At 35.0% G+C, this 19,887-nt stretch overlaps 1 protein-coding gene and 1 pseudogene across 3 annotated transcripts in view; one reads left to right on the forward strand and one right to left on the reverse strand.

Moving 5' to 3' along the window:
* The first annotated feature begins 1,278 nt into the window (after nt 1–1,278).
* Nucleotides 1,279–2,765, forward strand: LOC130849175 (UDP-glucuronosyltransferase 2B4-like; annotated as a pseudogene).
* A 15,933-nt stretch (nt 2,766–18,698) lies between these two features.
* Nucleotides 18,699–19,887, reverse strand: part of LOC130848202 (UDP-glucuronosyltransferase 2B17-like) — a 28,036-nt gene continuing 26,847 nt past the window's right edge. For all 3 annotated transcript variants that reach the window (XM_057726328.1, XM_057726329.1, XM_057726330.1), the window contains exon 6: nt 18,699–19,221. In XM_057726328.1, the coding sequence (XP_057582311.1) occupies nt 18,942–19,221 (280 nt within the window). In that variant the 3' untranslated portion in view covers nt 18,699–18,941. The remainder of the gene's footprint in view (nt 19,222–19,887) is intronic.

Below are 19,887 nucleotides of genomic sequence, written 5' to 3' on the forward strand. Positions count from 1 at the left end.
CAGTACAGCCTGGGGATGGTGGGTCAGGTTTCAAATCAGGCCCCAGGGGAAATCAGAGTAGCAGCAGCTTGTTCCGAGTGATGACCTGTTAAAGCCACAGTCAAGACCCATGGTGGGGGGATGCAGAGCAGCACTGGTGTGGCCCTGGTAATGATGGGTCAGAGTGCTGAACTGGGACCCAGGGTAAGGTACAAAGTAGCAGGATTATAGCCCCAACAATGATAGGTTAAAACCGTGGCTTAGGGCACAGCGATGGTGTGTAGAACAGCAGCAGCTCAGCCTAGGCAATGGCCAGTCAAAGCCACAGCTAGGGATACAGGATGAGATCCAAAGGCATAGCAGCATTGCCCCCATTATGGCAAGACAAAGCACTCACTTAGAGTCTGGGGGAAGGGCACAGAGCAGCAGCTCTAGTCTCATAGATGCTAAGGCATTGTGGCAACTCAACCAGGGAATGCAAGGTACAGGAGTGATGGGGCCCCAAGCGTCAGGGCTCACCACAGAGACACGCCCAGCCTCAGGAAAGACACAGAAGCAGGGACTCTGGGCAGCTCTGTCAAATGGAATCAGTGCTGGTGAAGACTGTGCAAGTCCTCAGTAGCAAAGTCTGCAAGGAGGTGAGGTGGTGAGGTGGTGGTAAGGCTTGCTGGAGTTCTGTTCTCCTTTTCCCCATGGGATGAAATCCCTCTGAGGGGATCCCTGCTGGTGCCAGGCTGCTCTGAACTGGAGGATGCAGTAATCGAGGTAAAATCTTTCCCAAGCCTTCCTACGTGGCCATCCTCAGTTTTGGCATTCTGCAGGGTTCCTGCTCCTTCTGTGTTGTAGTCCAGCGCTTTCCCAATGTAATTTACATGGGTTTGTACTTGCTTGTTTATTCTTTTTATTGTTTTTATGGGGGATAAAAGTGTTTGGAGCTCCCAACCCTCCATCTTTCTGATGTCACCTTATCTCTAACTCTGTGTCAAGGAGACTGCAGACACAAGAGCCTCTCACTTGCCAGTGTTGTTACACTAGTCTACTCTCATGTAATATATAGTTGACATGCACGTGCAAGCTCATTGACTTTTAGATCAGTGATAACATTGACAAAACAATATTAAACACACTGTATAATCACTTTGCCCTTTCATTTGATGTCCACAGCTGCTGACTATTCATAAAATTTAGTTACTTGAGGTGTAGGAGTTAAATTTTAACTTCCTGATTGATTTCTCCTTAAATATAAGCATGAGCAATAGCAAAAGGATAGAGTATTTTTTTTAAATATTACATGTGAGCAAGATGTGTATGAAATGGCTCTCACTTCTGCCGCTACTACAGCTGACTTGCTACTTTAGCTCTGGGAGTTGTGGAAAGGTGCTGGTGTGGCCAGTGGAATATAGTCATTGGATGAATATGAAGACAATTCTGGAAGAACTTGTCACAAGGGCTCATGAGGTGACTGTTCTAACATCTTCCAGCTGCCGTTATTAATTCCAACAAACCAACTGCTATCAAATTGGAGACTTTCCCTTCATCTCTAACTAAAGATGATTTTGAGAATTTTGTCAAGCATTTTATTGAGAAATGGACTAATCTGGCAGAAGATTCTTTCTGGACATATTTTTCAACAGTGAATAATTTATTATGGGAATATTCTGTTGTTCTTATGAAGAACTGTAAAGATGTTGTTTCGAGCAAGAAACTTCTGATAAAACTGCAGGAATCAAGGTTTGATGTCATTCTTACAGATGCCATTGGACCCTGTGGTGAGCTGCTGCCTGAGATACCTAAAGTGCCTTTACTGTACAGTCTTTGCTTCTTCCCTGGCTATTCACTTGAAAAGTACAGTGAAAGACTTCCATTCCCATCATCCTACGTACCTGTTTTCTGGTCAGAATTAATTGATCACATGACATTCATGGAAAGGGTAAAAAATATGATATATGTACTTTATTTTCACTTTTGGTTCCAGGCATACAATGAAAACTGGATTCAGTTTTACAGCGAAGCACTAGGTAAATCATGTCTTCAGTTGGTAGCATGATGTCCTAACTATCCTAGTGCCTTGGAAGGTGTGTTTGTATAAAGTCACAATAATTCATCTCTTATAAATGAAATGATGAAATGAAAATATAAAATGTTCCATCAATCCCATAAATATTATGGAAACATTAAATTATGGTGTACGATATAATCCTGTGGCCCACTGCTAGTACAGGACCCTCCAGGAAGTCATAAACCACACGTTGAAACATTTAGGACTTTTCCAAGCAATTGTATATCCATCTGACTAAACTTCTATATTTAACTTAAAAAATGTCACTAGAAACTTCATAAAATGTCTTAAATGAAGACATAGATTGAAGAGTGACACACATATTTGTAGCACAAGTATCTGGGTAGCATTTAGAAATTGTTTCTACTAGTGTAGCTCAGTTTCCATCTTATATTGCATTATATAATATTATATTTAACACACATACATATATGTTTGTTTAACAAAAAGCAGAAACATTCAAACATCTTTGACTACGTCATTCCAAACTACTTTCCAAAATTTACCTAGTTTATACACATGGCAATATTCTCATTTGATCTAACTTTTGTTGCTGTTGCTTTTGTTTTGGCTTTCAGGAAGACACACTAAATTATTAGAGACAATGGGGAAAGCTGAAATGTGGTTCATTCGAACCTATCGGGATTTTGAATTTCCTCATCTACTGCTACCAAATTTTGAATTTTTTGGAGGCTTCCATTGCAAACCCGCCAAAGCCCTGCCTTAGGTAACCTATTCCTGCTTATTTTGCTTTGTTTACTTTGCATTTTCATTAGGAATAATCCTGCGTTCCTTATTTAGAATGTTTAGCTACAGTGAGAGAGATGTGAGAAATTAAAGTATCCTGCCAAATAGAAACATATATTTCTATACCAACACAATTTATATGACAACATTAACTCATAATGTTATATTAGTATCAACCTCATTTTGTTCTTGTGGGGAAAAAATTATTAGTACATATGAAACATCCAAAATATCCTTGGCACAGACTTGGTGATCCAGAAGGTATGTTAACTATTGTCATTACTGTCATTTTGTTGCTATTACATACTATCAATGACACAATAGGTGCCAACCACCTGGATTAAATTCCTAATTGAATTTGAACTGGCTTTCCAACACATCAAGAATATATCCTCTATCAAAGTCCTAGAGAGTTGATATCGCATGGAATGATTTAAAAGTAAATTTAGAAAATTTTTAATTAAAAACAAGTTAATAAAAGTAACTTAATAAAGTTTAATGCAACTAAAATATAACTTAACACACAATTAAAATTTTTTAATGTTAAGAATTTTTTAAGGTTTTAGCAATCAGATGAACAAGATAAAATGCTAAAATTATTTTCTGAAGATTGAAACTCTTCACCAGTGCTCCAGCTAAAAAAAAAGACCATTCTTCAACAATACAAGTGTATCCCCTAACAACTTCTGCAGCCAACTTAAACATTTCCTTGCTTTCCCATCTGCATTTAAATCAGACCTCATTTGAAATCCCAAGGTTTTACATCTTACAGCATGAAAGAGAGAACTTAGTGTATTAGAACAGGTGTTTTCTGCCTACACTAACCCTATACAAAAACCTCAGTAGAGAAAGCTCCGTTAAGGAACATAGGTCTCAACAGCATAGCTGCCAAACACAATGAGCACAGAGAAAATGTACGCTGAATATATAAGAATCATCAGTTCTGCGCATATACTAAAGACCAAATAATTTGTACCACTGGAATCTGAAAACTGCTAATTGTTTAAAATTGTAAAGAATTCTCTTCAGTTTACAGGATGCTATTTCTTATGAAAGAAAGCAAGAATGTAATCTGTTTTAAACTAATATGATCTGTTTTACATTTACGTAAGACACAAATAGGAAGTAAACAATCTTTAGTGAACTATTTTGTGAACTCTTAGGAGATCCTTTTGTCTCCTTCTTATTGGTGGGAAAATATAACTGATATCTTTTTCAAGAGTAAAATTCAATATCTCATTGGATTGCAAATTGTTTGGGTTATCTATGGTAATTTTCACAGTGTCCAAAGGCTGAAATAAGATTAGTGAAAGTTCTTTGCTATCTAACTATATCTTGAAAGATTTCCCCATTCTCGTTTCAGGAAAGTGAGAGTGTTGGTAGGAGGGGAAGTTAAGAGGAGAGGAAGAATGACAAAGAACAGATGAATAGTAGTATAATTATAATAATTCATAATAGTAAATGCTGCTATTGCATTGCAGAACAAGAATTGAATCCAAGTCAATGATTGTGAAGATTTCATTATATAAAGAAACCATTCTTTCAAACAATTAACTTTTCCATTAATTATTAGGTTTCTAGAAATTTTCAGTACTTTTAAAAAAATTAAGACTTTTTACAAAACGCGTTAATATTTTGGATAGCAACACCTCATTCAATATGTCGTTTGCAAAACTTGTCTCCCGTTCTGTAGATTTTATTTTCATCTTGTTTATTGTTTCTTTTGCTGTGCAGAAGCTTTTAAGTTTAATGTGGTCCTACTGTTGATTTTTTCTTCTGTTGAGATTTTGGCGTTGTATCTAAGAAACTTATTTTCAAGACCAATGTTAAGGAGCTTCTCACCCCCCCCCCCTTTTTTTTAAGAGTGTTATGGTATCTGGTCTTATGTTTAGGTCTTTGATACATTTTGAGTTAATTTTTGTGAAAAGCATAAGATATGGGTCTCATTTCACTTTTTTGCTTGTGCTTATCTGGTTTTCTCAGAAGAGAAAGAACAAAGTAACATTTCCACATTGGGTGTTTTGCCTTCATTGTTGTATATTGGTTGACTATAAATGCAGGGTTTTAATTCTGGATCCTGCATTCTGTTCTACTGTTCTATTTGTCTATAGTTAGGCCAATGCCATATTGTTTTAAATACTATAGCTTTGTATTATAATTTGAAACTGGCTTTGGGTAGTATGGATATCTTATCAATATTAATTCTTGTGATCCATGAACACAGGATATTTTCCCATTTTATTTGTGTCTTCTTCTGTTTCTTTCAACAACGTCTTGTAGTTATAACTGTATAGATTTTTCACTTCATTGGTTAAATTTATTTGTAGTAAATTATTTTATTTTATTTTGTTAGCTCTTTATTGGAATGTAATTGCTTTATATTCTTGTACCAGTTTTTGAGGTACTCCAAAGTCTATCAGCTGTATGTATACATATATGCCCATATTCCCTCCCTCCTGTGACTCCCCGCCACCCTCCCCGTCCCGGGCTTCTAAGGCAACATCCATCATCGAGTTGATCTCGCTTTGTTATACCGCAGCTTCTCACTGGCTATCTATTTTACAGCTGGTAGTATATATATGTCTATGCTACTCTCTCACTTTGTTTCAGCTTCCCCTTCACCCACCGCCACCCCAACCTCATGATCTCCAGTCCATTCTCTGCATCTGCATCCTTATTTTTGTCCACTCACTGGGTTCATCAGTACCATTTTTTTTTTCTTTTTGGATTCCGTATATATGTGATAGCAGACAATATTTGTTTTTCTCTTTCTGGCTTACTTCACTCTGTATGACAGACTCTAGGTCCATCCACCTCATTACATATAGCTCAATCTCATTCCTTTTTATAGCTGAGTATTATTCCATTGTATATATATGCCACATCTTCCTTCTCCATTCATTTGTTGATGGACGTTTAGGTTGCTTCCATGTCCTCGCTATTGTAAATAGTGCTGCAATAAACATTATGGTTCATGTTTCTCTTTGGATTATAGTTTTCTCTGGGTATGTGCCCATAGTGGGATTACTGGATCACATGGTAGTTCTATTTTCAGTTTTTTAAGGAACCTCCAAACTGTTTTCCATTGTGGCTGTACCAACTTACATTCCCAACAACAGTGCAGGAGAGTTCCCTTGTCTCTACGTCCTCTCCAACATTTCTTGTTTCTAGATTTTGTGATGATGACCATTCTGATTGGTGTGAGGTGATACCTCATTGTGGCTTTGACTCCTGTTTCTCTAATGATGAGTGATGTTGAGCATCTTTTCATGTGTTCATTGGCCATCTGTATGTCTTCTTTGGAGAAATGTCTATTTAGGTCTTCTGCCCATTTGTGGATTGGGTTATTTGCTTTTTTGGTATGAAGCTGCATGAGCTGCTTGTATATTTTGGAGATTAATCCTTTGTCCGTTGCTTTGTTGGCAAGTATTTTCTCCCGTTCTGAACATTGCCTTCTTGTCTTATTTAAGGTTTCTTTCTCTGTGCAAAACCTTTTAAATTTCATTAGGTCCCTTTTGTTTATTCTTGATTTTATTTCCATGATTCTAGGAGGTGGGTCAAAAAGGATCTTGCTTTGATGTATGTCATAGAGTGTTCTGCCTATGTTTTCCTCTAGGAGTTTTATAGTTGTAGTCAATTTATTTTTGATACTATTGTAAATGTGACAATTTTTTTGAGATGTTTTATTATTAGTATAGAGAAATGCAACTAATTTCTGTAAATTAATTTTGTATCATACAACTTTATTGAATTTGTTGATTGGTTCAGGCTTTTGGTTGAATCTCTGCAATTATCTGTATAGAAAATCATGTCGTGTGTAAAAAGAAACAATTTTATTTCTTCCTTTCTGATTAGAAGGCCATTAATTTCTTTGTCTTTGCCTAGCTGCTCTAGCTAGGACCTCTAGTACTATGTTGAAAGAGTGTGAGAGTGGGCATCCTTGTCTTGTTCCTGGTCTTAGAGAAAAAACTTTCAAATCTTTACTGTTGAGCATGTTAGCTTTAGGTTCATCATATGTAGTCTTTATTAGGTTGAAGTATGTTCTTTCTATACCCAGCATGTTGAGGGTTTTTATCAGGAAAGGATGTTATGTTTTGTCAAATGTTATTCTACAACTATTGAGATGATCAAGTTATTTTATCTTTCATTCTATTAATGCAATGTATTACATTTATTGATTTGGGTACGTTGAACCATCCTTGCATCCCAAGGATAAATTCCACTTTGTCATGGTATATAATTCTTTTAATGTCTTGTTGAATTTGGCTTCCTGATATTTGGAAGAGAATTTTTCCCTCTATATTCACCCTGGTTATTGGTTTATAGCTTTCTTTACTTGTAATGTCCTCATCTATTTGATATCAAGGTAATACCAACCTTGCAGAATGGGTTTGGAAGTGTTTCCTCTCTCCTCTTTAATTTGTTGGAATACTTCCTGAAGGATTGGCATTAATTATTATTTAAATATTTCACTGAATTTGTCAGTGAAGACTTCTGATCCTGGGATTTTCTGTGCTGGGAGATTTTTGATTACTGATTCAATATCTGTACTAATTATGACCATTCAGATTTTCTAATTCTTCCTGATTTAGTCTTGAGAGATTGTGTGTTTCTTGGACTTTATCTATTCTTCTTGGCATGACATTTGTTGACATATAATTCTGCACAGAAGTTTCTTATTATCCTATGTATTTCTGTAGTATCAGTTGTAATGTCTCCCTTTCATTTCTAATTTTATTTATTTGAGTTTTCTTTCCTTAGTTAGTCTAGCTAAAGTGTGTCATTTTTGTTTAAATTTTTGAAAAGACAATGAAGACAAATACTGTGTGATATCCTTTGTATGTGGAATCCAAAAAAGTCAAACTTGTAAAAATAAAAAGTAATATGGTGGTTACCAGGGCTGAGGGCTGGGAGAGTAAAAGAGATGTTTTTTAAGGGTACAAACTTGCATCTCATAGTAAAGAAGTCTTAGAGAGCTAAGGTACAGAATAGTGAATATAGATAATAATATTATATTAGACTAGATCTTAATTATTCTAGTCTTATATAAGACTAGATCTTAATTATTCCAACCACCAAAAAAGAAATGATAATTATGTGACATAATAGAAGTTCAAACGATCATTAAAATGGCAATCTGATTACAATATTTAAGTGTATCAAATAAATACTTTATAGGCCTTAAATTACATAATGTTTTATGTCAAATGTATTAATATTTCATTCTTCAAAAAAGTATATGGATTTAAACTAAGGAAATCCCTAGACAGAGAGTGTATCATTTCAGTTTTAAAATTTTTCATATTTTGCATACATTTTTGCCATGAGGTCACATCATTTTCATAAAGGTGTCAGGGAATGAGAGTAACCAATCCACATTAGTGATTAATTATTAAAGAAAGTATATATTACCATAATACAAAAGGGATACACCTTCCACAGCAGAGATGACTCAGCTTTGAGTAGCTAGGCAATGAGACAAAATGCTGAAGGCTGGTAACTTTAGATGCTACTACACATTACTGAAAATACACACAGTACCTGGATACACCATGTGAATCACAGGAAAGTTCAGTGACCTTAATATTGAGACTGATATCAGAGTGAAATTATACTTTTGAATTCTTCCATCAGGTAGGAAGGAGTTATGAAAAGGCTCCCATCTTTCTGTGACAAAATGACTTTACACAATTCAGCACCTCAGATCAAAATGTGTTTTCAAGGGATGTTCTAACTGTTTAAGAGTTGGAAGTATGTCATGCCAAGAGGGAAACTGGTGGAAATTAAATATAATTAAAATTATGTGGGTATAGATTAGAATTTGTTATTTTAATTCAAAAGTTATAATAAAATTGAGTATAACAGTGTTTCATATGTTGTGCATAAATACAAGAATAAGAAGAAATCTATTAATAATATCCATATTACTCTGCAGATATTCAGAATATTTTAACTTCTTTTAGGTACAGAATTTTGTAGCTTTATCTTGCTATAGAAACTGTTCAATAATCGGAATTGTGTTAAAAGTTTCACTCTTCCTTCTCATTTGTGAGACCCTTCACACTTCTTGATCTTTACTGTGCATCCTGCCTCAGCATCACTTCTTACCTGAAACCATGGCAAATCATTTCCCTTCATCCAGATAAACTCATTTCCCAGTGGAACGTTTGTGGAATTAGAAATATAGCAACAGCTACCTGCTTCCTATTACAAAATTAACTATTTGTGAAAACATTTTATTTCATGACCTAACTCTCTTTTTCTCATCACCTTTAAAAATATTCACCTGATCACTTCCACTACCATCAGCCTTTGATAATGGATGTACATTCTCAATTGTATATTAAGGAAATATATAACATGTACCCTATAGAGACTTACTGAATTTTCATTCTCTTCAAATGTACCTGAATATATGTCTATCTCTATCTCTAATCTCCTTCTCTGAAAACAATGTACACCATCACTTAACTACTTGCAGATACGATGTGAAATTAAATGTGTTTATTTAAAACAGATTGAAATAATGACTCTTCAATATAACCACACTTGAGATGAGTATTTCTCATTCTTTTGTCTCTTTCTTCAGAGACTGTTGCCTCATCCCTCCACAACACTTATATGTAAATATTCAATCCTTTCTCAGGACAAAAAATAATAAAAACATTATTTTCTTTAAACCTAAGCCCACTCTGTCATGCGGTAAATCAAATGAAAGCAATCTGAAGTCACTTTTGAAAACTGCACCTCAGGATGAACTAAATCTTACGAAAAACATTTGTCAGTCTAAGGCACAATTTATTTTAAAAATAAATTGACACGAGGAATTACAGGAGAAATTTACCATAGAATTTTCCATACAACCTCTCTACATAATTGAAACGTGTTTAAAGAAAAATAGAACTAATATGGTGTGATGGTAGATAATATTGTTAAACATGAATATAGCCCTAAATAATTTTCCACAAATCTATCCTTCAAGACTGATAACAGAAAAAGGATGGTCATTATTGTACAGTGAGAATGACTACAAATCTCTGACAAAAAAGTCAAACAGTCCAATATGAAAATAGATGAAGGATATGAACAGGAAATTCCCAGATGTGAAATGGCCAATGACATATAAAAAGTGACAAAGGTCACTGATGTTTTGGGAAATGGAAATTAGGTCAATAAATTATTTTCTTATAAATGATTTGCAGAACAAACCACCTGGTAGGACTATTTTTCTGGATGCATAATGTGGAAATGCCCTTTTAAAGTAAAATTTAAACTTACTGTTTGACATTACAACTCTACATCTAGTTATCTGTCACTCAGAAAGACTTGCACATGTTCATAATTATATTCCAAATATTTCTCCTAACACTTAAATGACTCTCATTTTGTGAACACACTACCTAAAACATAGGTATGTGTCATACAGCCTTGAGAAAAGACAGATTGATTATGGACACTATTGTTGAATACTTTCCATGTCATATTACTAAATTAAGAACAAGTTGCAGAAACTACAAAAAATAAGCATGACTCTCTTCTTTGGAAATAAAATTTAAAATATGCAAATATATGTAAATTTATACACCACAGAGGAAATGATCTTAAAGAATAAACTGAGTTTCCAATGAAGAGAATTTAAACTTTTAGTCTATATACATGTTAATTATTTGACCTTTCACAGCAATGTTTTCCTCAATTTATTATGTGGTTTAAACAATAATGAAATAAACATATTGATTAAAGATATTGAGTTCAAAGATTTTCATAGCATGTAATCAACGTATTAGTTTCATTCAGAACACTTGAGTTGACTGGAAATCAGACATACTATCCTATATATCAAATTAGGGTCTTTTCCTAGGACACCTACTTCATGTTTTAGATATTATAAATAAATATATTATAATATGTATCTATAATTTCAATAGCTTTAAGAATCTTAACTCACAAAATTTTGACTTTACTGTGGCTTTCATGTCAATATATAATGAGTTGTATAATAGCTTGGGGACCTCTGCTGACTTATTTCAAGTATTAATATTTACATTTGTAGTGTTTTTGAGACATGACTACAAATACTTTGACAGCTCTCCCATCAAGTAATTTCCTCTCTCTTGAACTTTAGTTAAGTCTTGTTGCTGTCTCACAAATGTTGCAGCTTAACTTCCAAGGTAAAAATTCAACCAAACGATATGTATTAGATACTACATAAAAATATTCACCTATGCTACTTAAAGAGCATCCATAAGAAAGCTTAATTGACTATAATAGTGTCAGCCACATAAACTTTAAAACCAAAAATATTACTAGAGATGAAGCAGCACATTTTATAATTATAGAAGCATCAATCTATCAAGAATATGTACCAATATAAAGATATATGCATCTACTATCAGAGACCAGAACACATGAGATAAAAGCAGGCAGAAATTAAAGGAGAAATAGACAACCCAACATTAGTAGTTGGATACTTTATTACCTTACATTTAATAATATTGAAAAACTAGGCAGAAAAATCAACATGGAAATGGAAGACTTGAGTAGCACTATAAACCAACTAGATGTAAGAGACATCTATAGACTACTGCATTCCAAAACAGCAAAATGTGCAGTCTATTCAAGTGCACATAGTTTCTCAAGATAGACTATCACTAGGGAACTTTAAAAGTCTTAATAAATTAAAAAAATTCAAATCATGGAACATATGGTCTCTGGCCACAATAGAATAACAATAAGGAATAATAAAAGGAAATTGAGAAATTCACAAATATATGCAAATTATAGAATATATTCCAAAAGAAAGGGATCACAGGTGATAATAAAAGAAAAATTAGAAAATAATTCCACAAATGGGCAGAAGACCTAAATAGACATTTCTCCAAAAAAGACATACAGATGGCCAACAAACACATGAAAAGATGCTCAACATCACTAATCCTCAGAGAAATGCAAATCAAAGCCACAATGAGGTATAACCTCACACCAGTCAGAATGGTCATCATCACAAAATCTAGAAGCAATAAATGCTGGAGAAGGTGTGGAGAAAAGGGAACTCTCCTGCACTGTTGTTGGGAATGTAAGTTGGTACAGCCACTATGGAAAACAGTTTGGAGGTTCCTTAAAAAACTGAAAATAGAACTACCATATGACCCAGTAATCCCACTACTGGACATACACCCAGAGAAAACCATAATCCCAAATGCAACATGTACCATAATGTTTATTGCAGCACTATTTATAATAGCCAGGACATGGAAGCAACCTAAATGCCCATCAACAGATGAATGGATAAAGATGTGGCATATATATACAATGGAATATTACTCAGCCATAAAAAGGAATGAAATTGAGCTACATGTAATGAGGTGGATAGACCTAGAGTTTGTTATACAGAGTGAAGTAAGCCAGAAAGAGAAAAACAAATACCGTAAATACTGTATGCTAACTTATATATATGGAATCTAAAAATCTGATACTATTGAACCCAGTGACAGGGCAAGAATAAGGATGCAGATGCAGAGAATGGACTTGAGGACACGGGATTGGGGGGGAGGCTGGTGTGAAGGGGAACCTGGGATGAAGTGAGTGAGAGCATAGACATATATCCACTACCAACTGTAAAATAGATAGCTAGTGGAAAGTTGCTGAATAACGAAAGGAGATCAACTTGATGATGGGTGATGCCTTAGAGGGCCGGGACAGGGAGGGTGGGAGGGAGTCACGGGTGGGAGGGGATATGGGGATATATGTATAAATACAGCTGATTTGCTTTGGTGTACCTCATAAGCTGGTACAAGAGTGTAAAGCAATTATATTCCAATAAAGAGCTTAAAAAGAAAAAAAAATAATTTAAGAAAATGAAAAGAAAAACAAAACATAAAAATTTAACAGAATGCACTATTAAGAGGGACACTTACAACTCTAAATGCCTACATTAAAAAATAAATATTTCAAATCAATAACCTAAACTTATATCTTAAGAAATAAGAGAGTCTGGAGAAAGACATGTTCCAGTCCAAGATGGTGTGCATGGGCATAAATTGCTTCACAATAAAATTCAGACTGTTTTGCAGTAATGCTTTTTGAAGTCAGTGTTTCTGGCTTGTTCTGACCCCAGTAAGGACCTTCTTGACTGTGTTTTTCTCTGAGAAACTAGCTTGCTTGCCAGTGATTTAGTTCGTATCTCTTATGAAGCTGCAGCCTGAGGGTCAGGCTTCTAATTTAGCAAGTATCTAAAGCCCAGCTGAAATCCTCTCCAGAAACCAGGGAGGCTGGCAGTGGCCATCTTCACACTCCACTCCAGGTTGCTGTTATCTCCCTGAAAGGAGCTTATGTGCATATCTGTTACCCTTATTGTGCAGCTGCCACCCAGGGGACGCACAGCTTATTAAGCTAAGTCTGGTGCTTAGCAGAACTTTGAGTTTCAGGTCCCATAAGATTGCGGCAGACAAAGAAACACTGTTTAATCAGCTAACATCCCAAGACACAGCACAGAAGGAGCAGGCAGAATGCTCATCTCCCGGTCTTTCCTCTAAATAGGCCTATTTTCATACATCAAAAACTGCTGCCTGTGGACCAGGTTTTATATTTAGCCCACATCTAGGGACAGACTACACTCCTCCCTGAAGTTCAAGCATGCCAGCAGGTGCCATTTCCAACACTTACATTTTTTCTGGAAACCAGAGACACAAATTTAGGTATAGGAAATGCTTTATATATTAAATCATGAGATATTTCTATATCAACCTGCTCTTTACCGGCAGTTATCAAGCAAACTTTTCTTTATATTAAATTGCAATAATCAATACATTTCAGGAAGTTCTAACTCATCTAGGAAGAAAAAATAAATAACTTGGAACGAGGTGAAAGACATCGTTTCATTTAGTACATCTCATTTATCATTCACCTTCCTGATCATGGGTTATCCAGGAATTTAGTCCTGCAATAACCTTTCTTCTATAAAATATTCATGGAGGACGAATCTTTTCTCTATGGAAGGGAAGACTTGTTGATTCCTGGTGAGATCTGCATCACTAGGGAGGGCTCTTAAGCCACTGGGGTTTCTCTGCTTGCTGTTCTTTATGCCCTAAAGCAAATCCACCTTCCCATGTGTAACCTGCTTATTCTCTGGTAGCTGGCTGAGTGCAACTGGAGACCAGATTAGACACGTGAGCAATGCAAATTCTTTATGCTGCTCATCCATATTTAACATGGATGATCATTATAATCTTCAGAAAACAGTTTCTCATTTAACTATTTACATTGACCTTGGGGCATTCCTTCCTTCTCAGTGAGCAAAAATGTGGGTCTGAATTGGACACATGTTACATGTGAAGCCCTGTCATATGGGTCTTTCCTGGAGGCCGAGAGTCATCAGTTAGTAAAAAAATAAAATCAAATGTTTAAAAAACTATAATTTGGAGTAAAAGTGTCACAAATATCATAAAAGAGGTACAAGCATAACACTATGGAGATGGAAAATGCAGAAATGGCCATTTAGAATGTAATAGTCATCATATAATTCAACAATTATATTGTTGGCTTAGAAATATATCAGTTATCTTGAATTTGTAATACATGAAAAATGAATGAACCTAATGAATATTTGACCGTAGAATGAGTGTAAAGGGGAAAATATTAGATAGGAAACCCTCCCACACATATGGCCTTTTTTTCTCTGTTTTTTGTTTACATGTTTGTTTACATTTTAAAACTACATGCATATTTTGAATATCTTGACCTCCAGAAACCTGAAGCTTTGTGTCTATATCTTCTAAGAAAAATGAATACAGAGGAAAATATTCACAAAGTTACACATTTTCTTCTCCTACTTTCTTTTTTGGGAAGACCTACAACATAGTGTGAATTGATGCAGAAAGCTGTAATGTGTCTCATAAGTTGCTGTTGGGAGTTTGAACTTCCTCATCTACTCTTACCAACCTTAGATGATTCCATGATCCTAGTGGGTTCATTGTAAGAACTGAAAGTAAATCCTTACCTATCACTTGACCTGCAGGAAACTTCCAATTTTCCTTTTGTACACAGTGGTGTTTGATGTCTCCAGAATTAGTGCCAGGTGAAAGTGATTTCAATTATCTCTGGAAATTTAAATACTCCAGAATGCAAACACTGTGGTAAATAGACTGTGTAATTTACTCCAATAATGAGATCTCATCTGGAGCTGTAATAGGAATCAATTTCTGACTTGGTTGAGATAGATTGCTGCATCACAAAGTGACAAAGTAATTAGAGGAGAAATGTCCTAAGAAATGATCAGAGGGAGAACATGGCAAGGGCATGTCAAAATTGCATTATATTTTCCAGTACAGAAGAAAAAAAGTGAATATTACCTCATAGTAAGCTCTTATATGTGTGGACCCAGAAATGAGGTAGAGGTCCCTGATCGAGTCCAACATTCATAGCCCTTCTCAAATGAGCATAATTGAGTAGTGGAGCCATTTCTCTGTAATAAACATTGGCAGATAATGTACTCCTTATATGATTTTTTGAGGCTGTGAGAGTAGCAACTAATTGGAGAACAACATCCTCATCACTTGGCCTCAGAGACATAGAAAAGTAATGGGTTAATTCACATTTCTAATGTTAGGATTCTCCAGAGGCATGGCATTGTGTTTTGAGAAGACTGGAATGGAACCTGGCTACTACCTGCAAAGGGACGGTGCAGGAGTAATAGTAACAACAGAAGTGGTTTCTTCCTCCTCTTATGATATGATACCATTGTGACACCTGGACAGTGAATCTTCACTCAATTCCTAGTAATTACTGATGAAATACCAGCTTTTTAATTAATAAAGAAAAAAAGATGTAGTTTCTTTCAGACTCTCCATGAATTTTAGTCTCTCCCCTATCATTATTATATAGTGAGATTTTATGTCCAGAAGTCCTGGGAAGGAGATGGGACTAAACTGAAGTATGAAAATCAGGGCAAAGACTCTCCAAGACAATGGGTTGGTTTCCCTCCATGGAAGAATCATGATTTTATTTCTGACAGTTGCTTTAAGGGTGAAAGCGTGGTGCTTGCATTTCACCATGTCATGTGGTTTGCTGATATCATACATGAGGGGATTACATCTGAGGATATAAAAAGGTCATCTCTGCCGGAAATAATTGGCAGGAACTGAGAATGAGACATTAGGAGCTCAGCCTGTTTGGCCAACTTTAGAGCCAGAATCTAGAACCTTGGTAGAACTGGAGTGGTATTCAGAAGCAAAAAACCTGAGGAGGAAATGAAATTGAGAAGCAGAAGGTAGGTAGCAATTCAATGTGCACTGCAGAACTGATGGCTCTTTGCTCCACAGGCAGCAGACTCTTCTAAATCCCAACTATACTGCTGTTTAAAATATCATGGTTGATATTCTCATAAATTTAGGGAGTATGGTAGATCTGCAGGTGAATCATCATTTTTGGTACAATATGTAGAACATAACAGAAACAAATATTTCCCTCACCATAAAAAACAAGCAAGTTTAAAAGTCAAAACATACAATCACATGGATGACTTTTATTTATAACATATAGAATTTGACTTTGTGTTCATATATATATATGCATGTACACTTGTACAAAATACTTGTATCTGCCTATTAGCATTTTCAATGAAGTCATGATATGGAAGAAATTTGAGCAGGATTTCCTAACATAGTCACATATGAATTATAAGTAGTTTAAATGTAAAGTATTTAAAAATGTTATTTTAACTGACTTGGGAAGCCAGAGGTCATCAAACTCCAGAAAAAATATGTTCTTATTAAAACTAAAACTGAAAAAACAACATTACAAAGGTTTAGCCTCTGCACACATAAAATTATTACTGCATTATTAATCTGTTAAATATAATGATGCAAAAATGGTTTAAATAGGTAAATATTCATATTTAAGAAAAGCTTTGGTCTCCACAAGATAGAATATATTCATTTTTTTGTCAGAGTAGTTTTTCTAAATAAACTCAGAAAATTCAGAAACAGGGTATCTAAATCTTGAGTTTACTTAAACTCCTTTATGTTAACACCATTTTATACTATGAAAAAGTGAAGAGATATCTTGACTTTGGCATAAAATAGCCAAAGATTAAATTATGATTTTTAAAGACTATTATAGGAAAGGATATTATCTTATTGCCAGTGTAAATGATTTAGCATTATAGTAAGTTATTGCTTTGATTACATGAATTAGATCTTAAAACAAGCAATATTAGTGCTTACATTTTTTAAACTCTATACCTTTAAGTATAATAATCAACAATTATTTCCAATTTCATAAAATTAAGGAAGCATATTTTTCTGATACATTTATTTACAGTTAATTCCTTATCTAAGAGTAAATTTATGTTTACCTTTGATAGGAAAATCATGGGAACAAGATAAGCTTAAGCAAGAAGAGACACCCAATTAGGAGAATTTATGGGCCCATTGTATACATCTCGTGTATCTTAAGGAGATGTATCCTAAGATATTTTTATATTTGTTCTAAGATAATTTTATATTTGATAGACATATTTGTTTTTATATAGTAATTTAAGATCTATTTTGCTTTGGTTATAAATATCAAAGTGTGGTAAATCATTGCTGAATTTGGTTACTATGTATTATATTGAACAATTTTTTTACCTCATTGGCAAATTATTGTCAAGCATACTGAAGATAGGCTTTTTAGAAAAGAAAGAGACACCTTTCCTTAAAATGGAGAATTTGGAAGAATTTCAAAACAAATTATTGTTAGAAATCCCCAAAATTGACCCTGTCTGATTAGAGGAGAAAAAAAAAGGAATATACTTTAAAAAAAAAAGAGAGAGACCTTTTTATTAAAATTCAACCTGTGTCTTCATGTTTACTGCAGATTTGTGGCTGGTGCTAGTTAAAAGAAACCTAAGTACTTGTGCTTGGTTTAGTGATCACACTACAGTTTATGAGAAGACCAGGGGGAATGATGGGGTAGAAGAAAAGGAAGAAATGAGAAAACTCAGAGAGTTTCTAATTAGATAGAGAAATCATTCCCTAGAGCAAATAATATTTCTGAGAAATGCATTCTTCCCCAAAGTATCTGCAGTGTAGCTCTAAGATGTTTGCTTCTTCTTTCCAAATATGTACCTTGTATGTAAAATTAATGCAGGAAGGAATTCTTTTAAAAATTAAATGACTTCAAAGGGTATTAAATTCCAATCATTTACTTTTGTTCCATTATACCATCAATCATGCTAACTTATGATAATCAGCTAGTTCTCTGAAGCTACAAAGTGTAGCAGTACAAATGAAGTACTATCATTATTAATATCCAAATGAAGGGCAATCTTTAAATCAAAGACAAAAAATAATGCTTTTTATTCCAAGAGGGATAAAGTCTGGTGTGTCATATGAAAGAAAATTGATGGTATAAAAGGTGCTTTACAGGGACTTCCCTGGCGGTGCAGTTGTTAAGACTCTATGCACCCAATGAAGGGAGCTGGTTCAGTTCCTAGTCAGGGAACTAGACCCCACATGCATGCCACAACTAAGAGTTTGCATGCCACAACTAAGGAGTCCACATGCCACAACTAAGGAGCTGGCAAGCCACAACTAAGAAGCCCGCATGCAGCAACTATGACCCAGCGCAACCAAATAAATAAATAAATATTTTTTAAAAATATGCTTTACAACAGAGTAAAAAACCTAAGAGTCTCCTGATCTTCCTGACTGAAAAAGAAGCTCTGACTAGAGTGTCTTCTACATTACTTCTTGTCTATTTGCTTTTAAGAATAGGAAATAATTATTACACACTGGACTCAAAATGATGTTAGATATTAGGAAATAGTCAATATGATTAGTACTGAAAATAGAATTAATCATTATGTTCCTAAGGCCTCAAACAGCATCTCAATTTGTTGAACTTAAAGCAATGAATAAAGTAAAGCACTCAGTTTTTAATGGTAGCAAATTCCATTTGTTTATTTGTTTACCCTCTCTTTTTAAAGTATAAATTATTTTAAAACTTATTTCTGAATCATGTGGCACAACTTTGGGGTGAGTCTTTGATCTCTGATCTGATAAGCTGAGGAACGAACAAGAACCCAGCTGAGTAGGAGAGGAATCTGTTCAGATCAGTGACTGGATTAATTCAGATGGACCCCATCAGGGTTTCCAGCCCAACTGTTGAAAAAATACTACTCTCTCTTTCTCTTCTCCACAGTTTTGCCAAACTTCCAGCAACAAAACAGACAACATTTAGTCACCAGGAATATAATAGTTGCCACACATGCTAGCAGGAAGCCAATCACATCCAAAGAATGGTACTGGTACCAGGTGAGGTCGTGGAAGGCTGGCCGCAGGTGCTTGGCTCCTTTGTGGCGCATGATAAACTCGATCCAGAAGACTGCTCGGTCCAGGGGCTTCATAGGCTGATCATGGTGAATTCTTGATAACTTCATAACATTCTCTTTATAGCTAAGGATTGAATACACAGAACAGTCACTTGAAAAATTTGTAAAGGACATGATATACCTAAAATAATTATATATCATTAAAAGTATATTACATAATTATTAATATCTTATGCCATAAATGATATCACCAAGAGCACAGAATGCACATGAAAGATTATTTCCTCTTGAGATATTTCTAGATATTAGCTGAAATTTGTTGGATATTTCACAGTCTCTGTAATAATTGGAGGTAAGGGAGAAGAATTTCTAACTGGAAATAGAATTTTAAAGGCTCAGAAATAGGAATATATAGGTAGAATATATAGGTTGAGAATACAGAATTTTGATCTCACTTGCGGAGTGTGGTATTAAGAACAAGACGAGAAGCAGCATTGAGGGGCAGGTCTATGAGAAAGGAACCTTTCCCCCACACCTCCACCCTTCCCCAGGTTCTGTCTGGAGTGTCAGTGTTTACCACAAGTTAGTTTTCACAGCAGCAGGAAATGGTTTCAGTCTGTGATCTTCATGGCCCTGACATTTCAGATGAAAACAAAAAGCTTAATGTGACCATATGGGCAAGAAGTAGGGGCTTAGATTGTATAGATACTCAAATCTTTGCTTCAAGCTACAGAGGGATGCAAGTGCCAGCCCTGAGATGCAACAATGGCCATAACTAGAACAGTAACCT

Source organism: Hippopotamus amphibius, chromosome 3, assembly GCF_030028045.1.
Source record: "Hippopotamus amphibius kiboko isolate mHipAmp2 chromosome 3, mHipAmp2.hap2, whole genome shotgun sequence".
Taxonomy (NCBI): Eukaryota; Metazoa; Chordata; class Mammalia; order Artiodactyla; family Hippopotamidae; genus Hippopotamus; species Hippopotamus amphibius.